Source organism: Nicotiana tabacum, chromosome 19, assembly GCF_000715075.1.
Source record: "Nicotiana tabacum cultivar K326 chromosome 19, ASM71507v2, whole genome shotgun sequence".
Lineage (NCBI taxonomy): Eukaryota > Viridiplantae > Streptophyta > Magnoliopsida > Solanales > Solanaceae > Nicotiana > Nicotiana tabacum.
In genome coordinates, this window is record NC_134098.1 from 62488360 (window position 1) to 62509165 (window position 20806).

Genomic DNA, 20806 nt, shown 5'->3' on the forward strand with positions numbered 1-20806 from the left:
GGACACTCTGAATGAGTTCAGTTGTAACTCAGAGCAAAAGGTCAACACCCTCAAATCCAAAGTTATATTCTCTCCAAACTATGACTGTCCAACGGGACGGGACAAAATTAACGGGACGGGACGGGACGGGATGACATTTAGCCGGGACGGTGGTGGGACGGGACGGGACGAGACAAATGGGACAAAACGGTAGGCCCATCCCATCCCGCTAACAAATGGGACGGATGGTAGGCCCATCCCGTCCCGCTAACAAATGGGATGGGACAGGACGGGACGGGTTCGCAGGCCTTAAGTGCCGTTTTAAAAAAAAAAAAAATTTAAGCATTGAGTTTGGCAACGACTATTCTTTTGACTATGACTAAGTTTTTAAAGTTTGCAACAGCTAGTTTTTTGACTTATTTAATAAACTTAAAAATTAAACAAAAATTAGGAAACTAAGTAAAAAATTATAAAATATTAAAACAAAAGACTTGTAATGAAATATTCTAGTAATTATAAATTTATAATAGAGTTATAATTTATTTAATATAATTTCAAACCATTAAGTAACTAAGTAAGAGTGTAAGACAATTCATAAAACAATTCAACGCTTATAGCCTTTTATTTTATTAATAGAACTTTTAAATTTCACATACAAATATAATTCTTTTGAAGAGCACCTAATCTACGGCTCTACGCAGCCACCTTCTAGGAAGGGTTCTGTTTGAACTTTGAACTAGGCCTCTTAGTAGCCAATAAAAAATTATCATACTAATATTTGTAAGCTCCTATATAACTTCGTTGTAACTTATCTATAATTTCTCTCGGACATTGTTCTGGAATTGGCAATGTTGATTGATGTTCCATGAGTTCCATGCCGTTATCGCTCCCAGTGCTAAGTATCTCATTGTATTCTTCTTCTTCCCTAGTGGTTAATTTTTCAAAACCAAGATTTCTTCTTTCTGAATTAATCCATTCTCTGAATAATATGGAAATGTCTAGGCTGTCCTCCGCTAATGAATGTCTATGATCTTCGATTTAAAATCTTACCGCACTAAAAGCACTCTCCGATGCTACTGATGATGCTTGAATAGCAAGGATATCTCGGGCCATTATTGAAAGTGTTGGAAAAGTCTTGCCACGCTCCCTCCACCATGCCAAAAGTTGTTCGTTGCCTTCTTCGTCATTAATATTTTCCAATCCTTGATTAAGATAAGAATCAAGTTCATCATCAATAGAGGAATCAAAACCTGTTATATCATCCATATCTTCCCATAGAACTTCTACTCTAGACTTAGAAGTAGAAGGAGCAGTTTTACCACCTGTTGTTTCCATAGATTTATATTTATCAAACATTGATCTAAATTCTAACATAAGAATATATGTTAGCTTGGCAGTCTTTGAGAGATGGTTGTTCATTTTCTTGAATTGCTAAATTCTCATAAATTTTACGAACAAGTCCCTTTGCACCTCTTAATTTTAAAGATGGGTTGAGTATAGTAAAAATTAAATAAACTTGGGGAATAGAAAAAAAATACTTTTTAAAATTTTCAATTATTTCATTAATGGCCGGTGCATTAGTTGGATTAGTTTTATACTTACTAAATACAACAGAAATTCCACAAATATACCATAATATTTGTGTAACAGTAGGATAATATATACCAAAAAATTATTTTGTAGCATAATAAAAGTTTTCTAAAATTTAGTAAGCAATTGGAGCCGTTGCCCAACGACTAGAATTCAAAAAAAAAAGAAAGATGCGGGACAGGTTGGACGGGACAGGACGAGACGAAATGAGACGGGACAAACGGGATGAAATGGCCATCCCGTCCCATCCCGTGTCCCGTTTAACATGGGCCCATCCCGTTTAGAATTAAGTGGGACGGGACGTCCCATCCCGTCCCATTGGATAGCCTTACTCCAAACTGCCACCAGGATAAAGTAGATAGCCTCTCCAGTTGCCTATCTATTAAGGCTAGCAAATTCTTTGGTAAGAACCTAAGTTTTCCCATTTTTCATAAAGTCCTACCAATAGAGACTTCCAATTCATCATTGACATTATACAAACTAAGCTAGCAGGCTGGAAAACTCAATTTCTGAACATGGCTGGGAGAATCACTTTAGCTAAGTCTTCCTTGGGAAGCATTTCCAGCCATGTCATCCAGTATATAAAACTCTCAATCCATGTGTGCAACCATATTGATAGGATACCGAGAAATTTCATCTGGGGCACCACTGCCATCAAGAGAAAGTTGCACCTAGTAGGGTAGAGGACTATCCCTACGCTTAAATAGGAAGGGGGCCTTGATGTGCACAGAACTGACTTTAGGAACTTTGCTATCTATGCAGGCCTAGCATGAAGGATGTACAACAACCTAAATGCACTGTGGGCTAGAGTACTGTTCCATAAACACTATACTAGTAGACATCCTACTAGACACATAGCTTATAGGATCTAGAAGAGTGTCAGAAATGGGTGGATGGTTTGCAGTAAAGCTATTATGTGGATAGTCCATACAGGGGATAGAATCAACCTCTATAATGATAGATTGATACCAAACATGAAACCCCTTAGGACTCTTGTCTGTGGCCCCCTAAACAGAGGAAATGAAAATCTAAGGGTGTCGCCTCCCAAATGGTCAATGGAACCTCAATAACCCGTCCTTCACATTACATGATCATGATGTGAACACCATACATGCTACTATCATCCATGCCAAATCCGGTAGAATGGACAAAATGGTCTGGAACCTAACTTGAAATGGAACCTTCTCTACCAAATCTGCCTACACCCTTATTGAAGGCCAAAAGCATAAACATGTGAATAACTCAGGGAAACAATTCATATGGATCTGGAGCTAGAAACTACTTAATAAAATCAAGTTCTTCTTATGGCTTGTGGTCCATGGTAGACTCACTACTAGCCAACACCTTCACTCCAGGGGCATTAACTTAAGCCCTCTTTATTCTTATTGTAATAAAGAGGAGGAGACCATATGCCACATCTTCCTTACTTGTGACAATGCCAAACTCTTCTGGGAGGCCCTCTCATTGCAAAGTAACAATAATTTTTGTATTTATAGTATTATTACTGCCCAAAATTAGTAGAATTACATCCTCAAAAAGATAAACCAACAGAAATTCAACAATCACCTAAAATAGGGGCAACTGCTTCCCTTCTGCCTTTAGCAAATCTGGCTAACTAAGAAGAACAACTGTTTTAACAACAGGAGAAAGGTTATCTGGTGGATGCCCAACTAAAAGCCCAGAACATGTGATTAGTTTTCAAATGTCAACCACTAAGGAGAAGATCTTATAAGCTGAATACAGATGGTGCAAGCCTCCAAAAAGAACAAATATGAGGCATGGGATGGGTAGTAAGGAACAACAATGGGGACTGGGTAATGGGGTTTATGGGAAAAATTACTAGCACTAATAGAACCCACACAGAACTAACAACTTTTATGCAGGGTCTGAGGATGACAACATCAAACAGTCTCATTCCTTTGAAAATTAACCTAGACTTAGCAGAGGTAATCCATATCATTAACAAAGACCACTTGATTTATGATGCTTTGGTTTATGAATGATGGTCACTGCTAACAGCATTGTGGCATCCACCAATAAAACATGTCTACAAAGAGACAAATAGGGTGGCTGACAAGTTAGCAAAGGAAGGAGGAAAGCAGCTAGGGACATGCAACAACTTTTTGGTAGCTCCTCCGATGTTTGTCAATGAAATGCTATGAGCAGATATCGTAGGAATTATTTTTGAAAGAAAATAGGGGAATGTAATAGTACTAATGTAGCAATAGACTACTTCTTATTTTTGGGTAATGACATAGTCACACCGCAGTCTCGTCTAACCAACCTTAACTAATTTTTAATATAATATCTTGTTGACAAAAAAGACAAAATTAGTATTTTATTTAAATTTAATATTTATTAATTTTCAATAAAACATACTTTGTACATGCAAATGTCGAGAAAACAAATGGTCTAAATTATTTAGTATTCATATTTTAATATATCTTAATATTCAAATGTATATTTTAATTTAAATATTTTAATCTTAATAAGATCTTAATATTCACACATGTATTCAACATTAGTTTCACGTTATTATTTGATAATTATTTGAACTCAATCTATGAAGTTGGCTCAGGCTGGCCTATGTGGGTAGCCTTGGGTTTAAAGTGAATGCTGGACACAATAGTCAAGCTGTCATTTGCTGCTCCCTAAGATTGTTTTTCCAAGAAAGCACTGCATATCTATTTTCAGTTTTGATTCATCGACTAAAGTTGCTGTGGGATCATCAGTAGTAAACGTGAAGCACGGGAGATAAACAAAGAAATTAAAAGACTTGACATATTGACCTCTGACCAAGAAATTCTATGTATAGAGACAAAAATATATCTTCCTGATCACATTGCATATAGAGATTACATCTCATATTTTATTTAATTTAACTAACCAACAATCACATCCGATCGACCCCTTCATAATACTAGTATACTAATACATGGAATTAAAGCCAATTAATTATTTCAGAGGCTCTAAAACCAACCCCAGTAGGCAACAAATAATGAAGAATTTCAGAGGCTAGAGTTGATATCTGTGGCTATGTTTTGGGCATCGAATGCAATCCCATAAAGTCCTCTCCTAGATAGCCCCACACAGTAGAGTCCATTCTTCCCCTTCCAGTGATCTGGAAATGCTGGTTTTGGAAGTCCATCTTCATTCAAAAGATAATCATCTCCCTACACAAATTAACATACCAATTCGATGCTTGTCATTTTACAATCAAATTAATTTCAGATCTAAATGATTACTAAACTTTATCCATTATAACAGTAAAAGATATAAAACTATTTATTTGTCACATTAAACTATTAATCTTAAAAGTGGGATTTGAAGTGGAGTCAATCTGTACTGCTTAGTTCATCTGAACTCGTTTGTCATTTTTCAAAGCAAGACTAGAAAATAGATGAAAAGGACAACAGACAACTGAGACAAGACAAAAGTTTTCAAAACAAAATATGTATATAACAAAAAAAAAATATACCTGAAGCCAGTTGTGAGTAGTTCTCTTGAAGCCAGTAGCAAAAACGATAACATCAAAGGGAAGAGATTTACCATTCTCAAGCACAACATCATTTCCTCCTGTTATGCTTGTCATTGCAGGTAACACCTGTCACCATCATATTTTATCACTTTCTGCATTATGTCAAAGTTTACTTTTCTTTAAAGCTTTCAAAAATTAAAGAAAACTATATAAATATATGCATGAAACATATCGATTACTTGCATCAGAGTTCTGTTCTTATTAATTACCTGGATTTCACCAGACTTGATTTTTTGATGTGTCCCCACGTCAAAGACTGGGTACTTACCATACTTTAGTTTAGAAGCAAAGGGTCCCTCTTTTGGCCTTTTCACCCCATAATACTTGCTTATTTCTCCATACTTTACCTTGCTTAACATCACTATTATTAAGTCCACCAACTTATATGGAACGCTATACTTCGATAACATGACTAGCCCCAAATATGCCATCTCTCTTGATATTAAGTGTATCTGTTCAAAAGAATCAAGACATTCAAAAGATGAGACATTTCAAATTATATACCTGATAGTATAGAGATTTAATTTCTGTATTGGCCTAATTTAACATATCATAATTAATAGCTTCTTGCTAATGCAATCATAAACATTTATCTTACAAAAGCACTGATTGGATATATTTTTTTTACCCCATTATTACTTCTATAAACGAATGATAAAATGTAATTAAAGAGTTTTAACACTATTAGATCGCGTAAACTTAACTATCAGAATTAAAGAGTAAATGGAAGTCTTAATTTACCGGGCTTCGAACGATAATGGAAGTCTTTGCTCCATGGTTAGCAAGATCAAGTGCAATTTCCATGCCAGAATTCCCACAACCAACAACCAAAACACTTTTACCCTTAAACTTCTCTCCATTTTTGTATTTAGTAGTATGAATGGCCTCTCCTGCAAAATTTTCCAAACCAGGGACCTGAGGAATAAAAGGATAACTAGCTTCTCCAGTTGCCACCACAAGAAACCTACTAAAATACTCCTCCACATCACCAGAATTTCCATTTCTAACCTTAACATTCCATTTTCTTGTGGATTTTTCATCAAAAACTGCAGACTCAACTGTTCTTTTGTACAAAGGAGAGATATTAAAAAAGGAAACATAGTCATCCAAGTATTGAATGAACTCTTTTTTGGGTATATAACTAGGAGAAGAAGAGGGAAATGGAATGTGAGGAAGTTGACAGAATTGTTTATCCAAATGAAGGTGAAGTCTATCATAGGAATATTTTTTCCACATAGAAGCATAACAATCATCTTTTTCAAGAAGAAGGTAAGGGATAGAATTTTTTTTAAGACATGCAGCTGTGGCTAAACCAGCAGGGCCAGCACCAACAATAATCACTTTAGGTTCTTGAATTGTAGCCATGGCTGAATAATTCACACAGAAATGAAAGAAAAATTTGTTGGGTTGTTGTTGAGATTGATTTAGAGAGAAAAGATGATGGATTTATATACAAGGAAGTTAACTAGCTGACAAACTTTTCAATAGGAGTCATTTTTGCTATTTTTGAGTAATTAACTCATTTATGGTGACTTCAATCCTTCTTTTATTTTTCTTTCCCTTTATTTGTTTTCTTACGTAATTTGGTAGATTACGGGTTAATTGTAATTGTATTGTTTGACCATGACTGTTCTTTTGTCTTTTTGTATTCTCAAAAAACTTATAGTAGTAAACATTTTTCATAGTATGATATACTTTTGCACTATCATTTTAACATATTATATTTATAACACTAGATAACATAGTAGTTTTATTTTCCGATTATTAATCTTACTTTTTTTTTTATGAACAGTTAGCATAAAATTAAACTTAAATTTTATGCACTGTAATTATAGTAGATTTTTTACACTATACTATTAAATTGATTCAAATAATAGGTGCGTATTCATAGTAAATCTTATATGGAAATCTGAAAAATGGAGTAACAACATGCTATTACATGGTAAACCGAATTAATGGTATGAAATAAAATTTTTAACTGTCAATACATATAACTTAAGTCGTTACGTTATCAATATCCAAAGAAGTTAAATTCTCTTCTTTTTGTTATTGCTTAGTTTAAGTTGATTTACTATAGAAAGAATGTTAATAAATGTTTTTTATGCTCATGAATGATATATACCCGTAATCTGATATATCAACTAATTTTGCAAAGATTTATGGCATAACCACTCACCTAAGATAATATCACTTATAGTAAATGTTATTATAGAAAATGTTTGCTATAGTGATTTATAATTATTTACTTTCTCCATTAAAAAGTAATTAAAGCATAAAAATTACCTTTAAGATTTTGATTGCCTACCATATTGAGCTTTGACCATAATATTCAGATTAAATCATATAGTATGGTTGTTAAAAAAAAAAAAGCCTTAACCTCGGACTTTTACTAGTTGTTCTGGTTCTCTATATCATAGGATTTGTACTTATTTCCATTGATTCTTTTTTTTAAGGTTGCAATTTTCAATTAAATTACTAGTATGAGTTTAGTCAAACAGTTCATATATATATATATATATATATATATATATATATATATATATATATATATATATATATATATATATATATATATTATGCATTAAACTATCTGCACCATTATTAAACAATTTCTTGCCAGGTTTTATTGCAACAATGGCAAGAAATTCTAAAATTTCTACTTCGATTCTTCTTTTCATGTTAGAGAAAAAAGAGCGCTTATATTTTCAAGTGTCTTTTGGTTTTGGAATTTAAAATTTTGTTTTCCAAATTTACATTTATGCCTATTTGATTCTAATACATAACTCAATCACCTCAATCTTTTACTCTATATTTAATTTTAATTGAAGTGTATAATAATACTATGTTTTTCTCTCGACTCTATCTTGATGAAAATATATTTGTAGAGTTTATTATCAGACAGTTGTATTTATTCATGTTCAATTTACCATAAGAATTCATCAAAATTGAATCATAAAAAGGAAGCATAAGTACGAAAACATTTTCAATACCAAACACATCTCTCTCCTAATGATTTTAGGCTGCATAATTAGAGCTAGTTGTGCCAAAGTTAGGACAAGTTAACTATAATAGAAGGATCCTTTGGATTACGTAGGATAAAATTTATCCAATGTCTGGTACACTTTCAACCTTTCGGTTTCTGGCTCTGGGTTAGCAGAAATAATCAAGATAACATTTTTTATTTTTATTTTTTACGTTTGGTAATTACTTTTGCTTGTTTGATATGTTTTCTGTTGCACTCCTATTTTCTCCCCTTTTTAATTACGTTGTTTTTTTTCCCCTCAAAATCTTTTAACTTGAAAAGATTTTATATCAAACTTTTCGGGGAAATTATTATTTTAGTGGATGCAAGTCTAATTAAAAGACAAAAAATGTGTGATAAAAATGTCTAAATCTTAATTTGTTTGTAATTTGCCTTTGTATGAGTTGCGTTTGACTGGATTAGATAGGAATACTTCAAATTTATCCAACATTACTTGAATATCAAACATTAAAAAATGAAGAAAATAACCTAAGATCGTGAACAGAAGTTTTTTTTATAAAGGACGATTAGTTATTTTCGTGAAGGGCAAAGTATAAAATAGAAAGTTACATTCCAAATCAGTTTGCAATCGACAAAACAAGTCGATCCCATATAAATACCTCTTTTAAAATATTTTTTCCTTACTTTTTTGGGTTCTTTTCTTGAGGCAGAAAGTTGATTTGATACTTTAAATAATATAACTGTAGCATATTCAAGTAGTTGTTGATACTTTAAATAATACTCCTAAGTTGTAGCATATTCAACTTGCTAGTTGTCTGTCATTGCTTGCAAGTTCAAAATAAGAACTTAGAACAAAATACTCTTGATGTGAAATCACAGTCAAATCAGGTATACGTGGACTTGTATCATAACACATATATCTATTATTGGAATATAGTATAACATATGATTTTCACCAAACATAAAGGAAAAAACTCTTATCCCGGCAGAAATATGTATGGATAATTCCAATAATTTTAGAATCAATGGATGGCTGAAACGTAATCAGTGAATCTCTATGTATATCGATATGTATAGTGATATCGTATTAAATAAAGAGTATGTTATTAATTTAGATTTAACCAATTTAATGAATTACAATTAAAGATTAACATAAAACTAGTGCTATAGTTCACCTCAAACTAGTGCTAGTTGATGAGAGTTACTTCCAAAAAAAAAAAAAACTATCACAATATAACAACCAAAGAAAATGAACAAAAGAAAGGCATAATACGTGGATTAATTGGCACCATTTGTTAAGTCACATTGAATATTTTGCCTAATTACTCCTCTTGAAAGCAAAACAAGACACAACAGTTTTTATACTGGTTGGGTATCGGTGTGGTACTTACGTCCAGTTTTTCCTTGGGTCACAAGGGTTCTCTTAGATCTTGATAAAGAATTACAACAGTGATGGTTTTGGCTCGTTCACCACCAACGATGTTTAACAATAATAAGTTTTGGATGTTGACACAACTCTCTTTTGTGTTCTAACTTTTCCTATCTTTTATGACACTTGTAGACTTAAGAATACAATGCTTGTATTGAGAACTAGAGAGACTTAGAAGACACTATTTTTAGTTGCGCACTTTCAATCCTTGAGCTTACCAGTGTTCTTATAGGCGAATATTGTTGTGTATGGGTATTTTGATTCGAGAAAGGTGTCTTTCATTCCTTCAAGAGAGATGGGCTAGATTTATTAATCCAAGGAGTGCTCTTGTGAGGAGACACCATTTCAATTTGTCTCCATGGGGTGGATTAATTAATCCAAAAGGAGTGCTTCATGATTTATCAAAGAAAGGAGCAACACTTCCAATTGTCTCCCACTATGATGTATTTCCCATTGCTTTCGTCCTTCCTTCCTTCCTTCTTGGCTTGAGTTTCTGCGGAATCTTCTGTGATTCAGTTTCCTTTTTGATAGCTTATTGTCCTAGCATCATCTCCTTAGATTTGATTTCATTTCCTTCTGCTGATGTATTGATTCCTACAATTAATGTAGATAGGATTTAGTTTTGCACAACTGTCATCATTAAAACTTAGATGTAACAATCTCCCCCTTTTTGATGATGACAATAAAGAGAGAGTAACCAAAGTATACTTTCCTTTTATCAATTGAGATGCCCTGCTCCCCCTGAGTTGTTGATTTACTCCGTAATGTTCACCCCCCTTTGACATCAATCAAAAAGGAAGGAAAAAGCAAGCCCAGTATATATAACATAGGAAATAATATACAGATAATATGCATACTAGGTAGGACAGCATAAGTAATGCCTTCAGCAGAGGCATAGAGTGATGGTTCATACAGACAAATGCAAAATTAAGTCTAAAAACAAAAGCAATCACAAAAAGATTGTTTTTAAGACACACAAACCACCTTAATTTCTCCTCAGGAAGTACTTGAGGGTATTGATCACTTTGGTACAAAAGGAGTCATAGGAGGTTTCAACATCTTTGACGAGCTTGTCCATTTTATCTGTCATGGAGTTGAATGCCCTGGTTCCTTGTCTCCGTGTGGCTCCCATATCCATCCTAATCTTGACCACATCTGTACCTGTTTCCTTGGTGATTTCCTTGATTTTTTCTACCTTCTCTTTCATCTCAACGAGCTTGAGTTTTACACCATCTAGATATTGCTGAATCTGCTGAAGATTTTGAGAGACAGTTGACTGAGACTCTAGAGGTTCAGTGGGAGCTTCAACCTGCGCTGGGACACTTTCAACTTTGGCGCGCTTGACCCATCCATCATCACTTAAAGTGTAACCCATCATAGAGAAGGCTGTCTTTGTCATAGGTACTGGTAATGTGCTTGGGGTGTGAAAGGTGCCAAATCAACCTTCATTACTCCAAGAATATGTGAGATAAGTAGGCCATAGAGTAGACAAGCAGCTGAAGAGGATATATCCTTGATACTCTCAAGCATATATTAACGAATCCATACAAACCAGCTAAGTCTTTTGTAGTTCACTATACAGTAAAGAACAAAGATATCTCTGGTAGACAAAGTGCTGAGGGACCCGGTTCTAGGAAGTAAAGTGGTGGCTATCATGTGGGCTAAAAACCGGTGTTCAAACTTTAGATTTTTGAGACCAATGTCGGGAGGATTATTAGACAGTAAGGATTTTGCTTCTTCTAGGGAAACTTCAAAGTCTTTTGGCCAGGAAATTTGCACAAAAACCTCATACCCATTAAATTTAACAGAAAAGATCTTCTTAAATTGATAAGTGTCAAGAACAATTCGAGCGCCTAAAACCATGGACTCCAAGTCATCTTTATCATTCACAAACAAATTTTCATAGAAAATTCTCACAGACTCTTCATATACGGAGCTCCCAATAGTATCGAATAGAGAGGAAAGTCGTTGAAAATCAAAAACATCAATCACATCACATTGATAGTTTTTCCTAAGAGAGAGACTTACAATCATAAGCCTTAGATTTCGACTTATAGGACTCAAACCTTGATTTTTCACTTGGTCCATAGAAGATTAATTTGCCCTCTGGCCCAAATTATGTACTCTCCACTTTCCTTTTCTTGCATGCAGGTTTTTTGGGGGTTTGCTCCATGGGCCTCTTTTCTGCCTTTTTCTGGCTAATGGGAAGGTCTTCAGAAGATGTATTGCTTTCATTGTCGGTCTTGAGGAAATCTGAGTCGATGGATGATTCCAAGTTTATAGTTTCTTCAGGGTTGAGGGTTTTCTTAAACCTTCTGCTTCTTCTGGTGGCAGTGGAAGATGGGAGGTTTCTTTTCGTCATGGTGAGGATTTATTTGGAGAGGATGAAGAGTGAGAAGGAGAGAAAAGGGTTCTTATCTAGACGTTGGGAAGGTTGAAGAGTTGTATTGGTTAAAGAAAAGGACAAATTCATAAAGAAGTGACTCTTCTAAGGAGATGTTTTGGCGGTACTGATGGAGGTGTAATAATTACACTTACATCAAAGTAAAATTAAACACACACATGAAAGAAAATAAAATATTTTAAACATATAGAAAAGATTTGTTTTATAAAACAGACATAATGCCAATCGTTTTTCGTAGTAGACAAAATCTTTCTTCTAAAAGAGGTTTTGTAAAAATATCAGCAAGTTGAGATTCAATACTAATGAATTCTAATACAATATCACCTTTCGCAACATGATCACGGATACAATGATGCTTGATTTCTATATACTTTTCTCTGGAGTGATGCACATAATTTTTTGCCAAACATATAGCACTAGTATTATCATAAAATATAGGAGTAGAGGTAAGAGATAAATCATAGTCGAGAAGTTGATGCATGATCCAAAGAACTTGTGTACAACAACTTCCAACAACTAAATATTCTGCTTCAGTTGTTAACAAGGCAATACAATTTTATTTCTTGCTATGCCCAGAAACTAATATATTCCCCAACAGTTGGCATGTGCCACTAATACTTTTCCTATCGATCTTATCACCTACGAAATTTGCATCTGAAAACCTTTCAAGACAAAATTGTTAGAGTGAGCATACCATAATCCTAATTCAGAGGTCCCAATAAGATATCTTATAATGCATTTAATAGCAGTAAGATGAGATTCCTTTAGAGCCGACTGAAACCTTGCACATTTACACACACTGAACATTATATCCGGTCGACTGGCAGTGAGATATAATAAGGATCCAATCATTCCTCTATAAATACTTTCATCAACACTTTTTCCATTGTTATCTTCATCAAGCGTAGTTGTTGGACTCATTGGAGTCCCAATGGGATTAGCATTCTCCATGGCAAGCTTCTTCAAAATCTCCTTGATGTACTTGGTTTGACTGATAAAGATACCTTTGAGAGATTGTTTGATTTTTAGTCCAAGAAAGTAAGTTAGCTCTCCCATCATACTCATTTCGAATTCTCCTTTCATAGAATGAGCAAATTCTTCACATAGAACAGAGTTAGGACTTATAAAAATAATATCGTCAACATAAATTTGAGTAATAAGATTACCTGAATTTGAGTGCTTAATAAACAGATTTGTATCGATATTACCTCATTTGAAACCTTGATTTAGAAGGAAGGAACTTAATCTTTCATACCAGGCTCGGGGAGCTTGCTTGAGTCCGTATAGAGATTTAATCAACTTATATACATGATCTGGGAGAGTATCATTTATAAATCCAGGAGGTTGCTTTACGTAAACTTCTTCAGAGATGTATCCATTTATAAATGCACTTTTTACATCCATTTGGAATAGTTTGAATCCTTATGAGCATCAAAGGCAAGTAATATTCGAATAGATTCCAATCTTACTACAATTGCGAATGTTTCATCATAGTCGATTCCTTCTTGCTGAGAATAACCTTGCGCAACAAGCCGTGCTTTATTTCGTACCACTAGTCTGGATTCATTTAGCTTATTTCTGTAAATCTATTTGGTTCCTACAATAGAAGCACTTGAAGGTTTTGGAGCCATTTTCCATACTTTATTTCTTTCAAATTGATCAAGTTCATCTTTCATTGCTTTGATCCAGTAAACGTCTTTTAGTTCTTCATCCACTTTCTTTGGCTCAAGTTAAGAAATTAGAGCCATGTTAGAGTTGAGCTTTTGAGATCTTCTGGTAGTGTTTCCTTCCTGTGAATTTCCAATAATGAATTTGTGAGGATATCCAAGTTCACTTTTCCATTCATTTGGAATATTTGTGATTGGTTCCTTTTATTAGTAGTCGACTGTTCTGTTGAAGAAGATTCTTGGATTTCATTATGTTCCTCAGTTGATGGATTTTGCTAACCAGTTGACTCCTCTTGACAGTCTTTTCCTACAACAACAGACTTTGGAACAATAGAAATTTCCTCATCTTCAGGAAGATTTTCATTCCTTGAGCGAGGGTTAGTATCAACAAAAACAATATGAATTGATTCTTCAATGCATAAGGTTCTTTTATTGTAAAATCTATATGCTCTACTTGAGGGAGAATATCCAAGGAATATACCTTCATTGCTTTTTGGATCAAACTTACCCAGATTGTCCTTTCCATTATTGTGAATGAAGAATTTGCATCCAAAAGGATGAAAGTAACTGATGTTGGGTTTCTTACCATTCCATAGCTCATATGACGTATTTTTAAGAATGGATCGAATTAAATACCTATTGATAATATGACATGCTGTGCTTACAGCTTCTGCCCAAAAATGGTGAGGTAGAGAGTTTTCAACAATCATGTTCTTGCCATGTCCTGTAAGGTTCTATTTTTACGTTCTACCACTCCATTCTGTTGAGGCGATCTTGGTGAAGAGAAGTTGTGAGGGATTCCTTGGTCATTGCAAAAGTTTTCAAAGGCTTTGCTTTCAAATTCTCCTCTGTGATCACTTATGATAGTAGAAATGTAATATCCTTTTCCACGTTGGACCTTCTTACAGAAAACTTCAAAATTTCTTAGGGCTTCATCTTTATGACTTATAAAAATAACCCACGTAAATCTAGAAAAATCATCCACAATGACAAAAGCATATTTTCTACCACTTATACTAGCAGTTCTAGTTGGACCAAACAAATCCATATGCAATAGTTGAAGTGGTTTAGTAGTAGAAACAATATTTTTGATTTTGAAAGATGAGCGAGTTTATTTTCCTAATTTACATGCATCACAAATGTGATCTTTGGAAAAATCTAGCTTTGGAAGACCAATAACAAGATCATATTTAGAAAGTTTTTGAATAGTATGCATGCTAGCATGTCCAAACTTTCTATGCCAAACCCAAGGGTCATCAATCACAGAAGCAAGATAAATTTGATCACCAAGACTATCTATATTACTAATAGTATATACATTCCTGTCTCTATTACCTGAAAGAATAACTTTACCTGATTTGTCTTCTATAAACCAGCCATGTTTCTAAAAACGTACCTCATAGTCATTGTCACATAGTTGCCTGATACTGAAAAGATTGTAACCGAGTTCATCAACCAGGTATACTTCATCTACATCACATGTTAAGCTTAGAGGAACTTTTCCAACTCCTATTACGTTTCCTTTTGATTTATTTCCAAAGGTAAATGTTCCTTCATCTAGTTTGGTGACTGTTTTGAATAATTATTTGTCACCAGTCATATGTTTAGAACAAGCACTGTCAAGATACCATTTTCCTTTTCGCTTCTTCTTGCGGTGTTCCTGCAAAACAAGATTACTTGTTTTTAGGTACCCAAGCCTGATTGGATCCTGAATGGTTAGATTTTTGAGTGTTAGCTTGACTAGAGAATTTAGGTCGCCAGACCCATCTCCTGTTGTTATTGAACCTGCAATGGTTAGAAGTGTGACCATGTTTTCTAAGTTCATTTAAAATTCTTTCAATATCTGCAAGAGCAATATCAACAAATTCTTAAAGTTCATAACAGTTGGGACATGTAGGAAGACGTGCCTCACTAGTTCCCCCATCTGCCATAAGACCGAGTTCACATGAGTCTTCTTCTTCATCTGCTACTTCATTTGTCATGAGCCCACTCTCTCCTGAGTCCTCATTGCTATCTTCTTGTATGGCCATGAAACACATATTTGCAATTTCTTCATGGTCAGATTCTTTTTCATCACTCCAGACTCCAAAAGACTTCTTCTTTTGAAAGTTCCTACTGAGTTTCTTCTTCAGTACAGGATAATCATCTTGAATGTGTCCATGTTTTCCACATTCATAGCATCTTCCATCATTTTTATCATTTTCATTATTTGTCCTTCCTTTTTTGAAGTTTGATTTCCCTCTTCTGCTGTATCTGTTCTTCCTCATCATGCTTGCTACAACTTGAGAAAATATGGCTATGTTTTCATCCTGTTCTCCTCCTTCCTCTTCCTCTTCATTTTCTGGTTCAGCCACAGTTGCTTTAAAAGCTACAATTTTTTTCTTTTCTTATTGAATTTGCCTATCCAAGTGAGTTTTCTCATAGGAAATTAGATCACCTCTAAGTTCATCATAATATATTTTGTCAAGGTCCTGACATTCCAGAGCAATAACCTTGGGTTGCCAAATTGTGGGCAGACTTCTAAGGTTTCTTTTGACCTGTTCTCCACTATTTATTGGTCTACCAAAGGATTTTAGACCTCCAAGGATTTTGCTGAATCTGCTGAACATTTCTTCCACTGATTCTTTATCCTTCATTTGAAATAGCTCATAGTCACGAACTAAAAGATTGATCCATATTTCTTTTACCTTGTTGGTTCCTTCATATGTGATCTCCAATTTATTCCCACATTTCTATGGAAGTTTCACAGCTTGAAATCTTTTCATACTCTTCTCCACTGATAGCATTATATAGTAGATTTTTTTTCTTTGGCATTCATAGTTATAACAACAGCTTGTTTATCAGTGTAATCATCTAAGTCAAGTGGATCGGTTGATACAATGACTTGACCATCCGCATCTTTCTTTGGTGGAATTGGAAGATTTCATTTTTAATAACACGCTAAACTTTGATGTCATATGACATAGTATTTTTTTCCATACGAACTTTTCAGTGAGAAAAATATTGTCCGTTAAAATATGGAGGTCGTACCTGAGAGGTTCCTTCTTGAAATAATGCACCGACAATTGTATTTGATCCTATGATCTTTTCCTCACTAGCTGTTAAGCAATGTTTGTGAGCTTTGCTCCGATACCAATTTAAAGTACAAGAGGGAGGGGGTGGTGGTGGTGGATTATGGACTATTAAAACTTAGTCAACTAAGTTTGAGTTTAGTCGACTAGTTTTCGTACAACACACAGATAGAATAGAGATGAATGCAATGAATTGAAAGCAAAACAAGACAAATCAGTTTTTATACTGGTTTGGTACCGGTGTGGTACTTACGTCCAGTTTTCCTTGGGTCACAAGGGTTCTCTTAGATCTTGATAAAGAATTACAACAGTGATGGTTTTGGCTCGTTCACCACCAACGATGTTTAACAACCATAATTTTTAGATGCTGAGACAATTCTCTTTTGTGTTCTAACTCTTCCTATCTTTTATGACATATGTAGACTTAAGAATACAGTGCTTGTATTGAGAACTAGAGAGACTTAGAAGACAATGTTTGTAATTGTGCACTTTCAATCCTTGAGCTTGCCAGTGTTCTTATAGGAGAATATTGTTGTGTATGGGTATTTTGTTTCGAGAAAGGTGTCTTTCATTCCTTCAAGAGAGATGGGCTAGATTTATTAATCCAAGGAGTGCTCTTGTGAGGAGACACCATTTCAATTTGTCTCCATGGGGTGGATTAATTAATCCAAAAGGAGTGCTTCATGATTTATCAAAGAAAGGAGCAATACTTCCAATTGTCTCCCACTATGATGTGTTTCCCATTGCTTTCGTCCTTCCTTCCTTCCTTCTTGGCTTGCGTTTCTGTAGAATCTTCTGTGATTCAGTTTCCTTTTTGATAGCTTATTGTCCTAGCATCGTCTCCTTAGATTTGATTTCATTTCCTTCTGCTGATGTATTGATTCCTACAATTAATGTAGATAGGATTTAGTTTTGCACAACTGTCATTATTAAAACTTAGATGTAACAATTTTCCCCTTTTTGATGATGACAATAAAGAGAGAGTAACCAAAGTATACTTCCCTTTTATCAATTGAGATGCCCTGCTCCCCCTGAGTTGTTGATTTACTCCGTAATGTTCTCCCCCCTTTGACATCAATCAAAAAGGAAGGAAAAAGTAAGCCCAGTATATATAACATAGGAAATAATATACAGATAATATGCATACTAGGTAGGGCAACATAAGTAATGCCTTCAGTAGAGGCATAGAGTGATGGTTCATACAGACCAATGAAAAATTAAGTCTAAAAACAAAAGAAATCACAAAAAGATTGTTTTTAAGACACACAAACCCACCTTAATTTCTCCTCAGGAAGTACTTGAGGGTATTGATCACTTTGGTACAAAAGGAGTCATAGGAGGTTTCAACATCTTTGACGAGCTTGTCCATTTTATCTGTCATGGAGTTGAATGCCCTGGTTCCTTGTCTCCGTGTGGCTCCCATATCCATCCTAATCTTGACCACATCTGTACCTGTTTCCTTGGTGATTTCCTTGATTTTTTCTACCTTCTCTTTCATCTCAACGAGCTTGAGTTTTACACCATCTAGATATTGCTGAATCTGCTGAAGATTTTGAGAGACAGTTGACTGAGACTCTGGAGGTTCGGTGGGAGCTTCAACCTGCGCTGGGACACTTTCAACTTTGGCGCGCTTGACCCATCCATCATCACTTAAAGTGTAACCCATCATAGAGAAGGCTGTCTTTGTCATAGGTACTGGTAATGTGCTTGGGGTGTGAAAGGTGCCAAATCAACCTTCATTACTTCAAGAATATGTGAGATAAGTAGGCCATAGAGTAGACAAGCAGCTGAAGAGGATATATCCTTGATACTCTCAAGCATATATTGACGAATCCATACAAACCAGCTAAGTCTTTTGTAGTTCACTATACAGTAAAGAACAAAGATATCTCTGGTAGACAAAGTGCTGAGGGACCCGATTTTAGGAAGTAAAGTGGTGGCTATCATGTGGGCTAAAAACCGGTGTTCAAACTTTAGATTTTTGAGACCAATGTCGGGAGGATTATTAGACAGTAAGGATTTTGCTTCTTCTAGGGAAACTTCAAAGTCTTTTGGCCAGGAAATTTGCACAAAAACCTCATACCCATTAAACTTAACAGAAAAAATCTTCTTAATTTGATAAGTGTCAAGAACAATTCGAGTGCCTAAAACCATGGACTCCAAGTCATCTTTATCATTCACAAACAAATTTTCATAGAAAATTCTCACACACTCTCCATATACGGAGCTCCCAATAGTATCGAATAGAGAGGAAAGTCGTTGAAAATCAAAAACATCAATCACATCACATTGCTAGTTTTTCCTAAGAGAGAGACTTACAATCATAAGCCTTAGATTTCGACTTATAGGACTCAAACCTTGATTTTTCACTTGGTCCATAGAAGATTAATTTGCCCTCTGGCCCAAATTATGTACTCTCCACTTTCCTTTTCTTGCATGCAGGTTTTTTGGGGGTTTGCTCCATGGGCCTCTTTCCTGCCTTTTTCTGGCTAATGGGAAGGTCTTCAGAAGATGTATTGCTTTCATTGTCGGTCTTGAGGAAATCTGAGTCGATGGATGATTCCAAGTTTACAGTTTCTTCAGGGTTGAGGGTTTTCTTAAACCTTCTGCTTCTTCTGGTGGCAGTGGAAGATGGGAGGTTTCTTTTCGCCATGGTGAGGGTTTATTTGGAGAGTATGAAGAGTGAGAGGGAGAGAAAAGGGTTCTTATCTAGACGTTGGGAGGGTTGAAGAGTTGTATTGGTTAAAGGGAATGACAGATTCATAAAGAAGTGACTCTTCTGAGGAGATGTTTCAGCGGTACTGTTGGAGGTGTAATAATTACACTTAAATAAAAGTAAAATTAAACACACACAGGAAAGAAAATAAAATATTTTAAACATATACAAAAGATTTATTTTTTAAAACATACATAATGCCAATCATTTTTCTTAGTAGACAAAATCTTATTCTAAAAGAGGTTTTGTAAAACTATCAGCAAGTTGAGATTCAATACTAATGATTTCTAATACAATATCACCTTTCGCAACATGATCACAGATAAAATGATGCTTAATTTCTATATGCTTTTCTCTGGAGTGATGCACAGAATTTTTTTCCAAACATATAACACTAATATTATCACAAAATATAGGAGTAGAGGTAAGAGATAAATCATAGTCGAGAAGTTGATGTATGATCCAAAGAACTTGTGTACAACAACTTTCAACAACTAAATATTCTGCTTCAGTTGTTGACAAGGCAACACAATTTTTGTTTCTTGCTATGCCCAGAAACTAATGCATTTCCCAACAGTTGGCATGTGCCACTAGTACTTTTCTTATCGATCTTATCACCTACAAAATCTGCATCTGAAAACCTTTCAAGACAAAATTGTTAGAGTGAGCATACCATAATCCTAATTCAGAGGTCCCAATAAGATATCTTATAATGCGTTTAACAACAGTAAGATGGGATTCCTTTGGAGCCGACTGAAACCTTGTACATTTACACACACTGAACATTATATCCGGTCGACTGGCAGTGAGATATAATAAGGATCCGATCATTCCTCTATACATACTCTCATCAACACTTTTTTCATTGTTATCTTCATCAAGCGTAGTTGTTGGACTCATTGGAGTCCCAATGGGCTTTGCATTCTTCATGCCAAGCTTCTTTATAAGCTCCTTGATGTACTTGGTTTAACTCATAAAGATCCCTTTGAGAGATTGTTTGATTTGTAGTCCAAGAAAGTAAGTTATCTCTCCCATCATACTCATTTCGAATTCTCCTTTCATAGAATGAGCAAATTCTTCACATAGAACAGAGTTAGGACTTCCAAAAATAATATCGTCAACATAAATTTGAGTAATAAGATTACCTAAATTTGAGTGCTTAATAAACAGAGTTATATCGATATTACCTCATTTGAACATGATAGCAGTACCCTCGACCCTTCACCAGGTTCTAAAATTCCCAATACCAGAGGGAATCTAAACAATCTACGGGGAGCAACCATCCGCAAAGGAAATGTTAGTCGTCGACGAAGTGATTCCGATATCATCACTCTCATCGACAAAGGGGTCAAATTCGAAGGAAAAATAGGAGACCAAATAACAATCACAAACACCGGCCTTGACCCAACTAGAGAAGCAGGAGACTGAC

General features: G+C 34.9%; 1 protein-coding gene across 1 annotated transcript; it reads right to left on the reverse strand.

Moving 5' to 3' along the window:
- Window positions 1-4381: 4381 nt before the first annotated feature.
- On the reverse strand, window positions 4382-6596 carry LOC107816988 (putative indole-3-pyruvate monooxygenase YUCCA10). The gene is made up of 4 exons (XM_016642753.2): window positions 5849-6596; window positions 5317-5559; window positions 5048-5173; window positions 4382-4742 (listed from the first exon to the last, which is right to left on the reverse strand). Exons 1-4 carry the CDS (start codon window positions 6470-6472, stop codon window positions 4578-4580), a joined length of 1158 nt encoding a protein of 385 aa, XP_016498239.1. The 5' UTR covers window positions 6473-6596; the 3' UTR covers window positions 4382-4577.
- Window positions 6597-20806: the final 14210 nt, after the last annotated feature.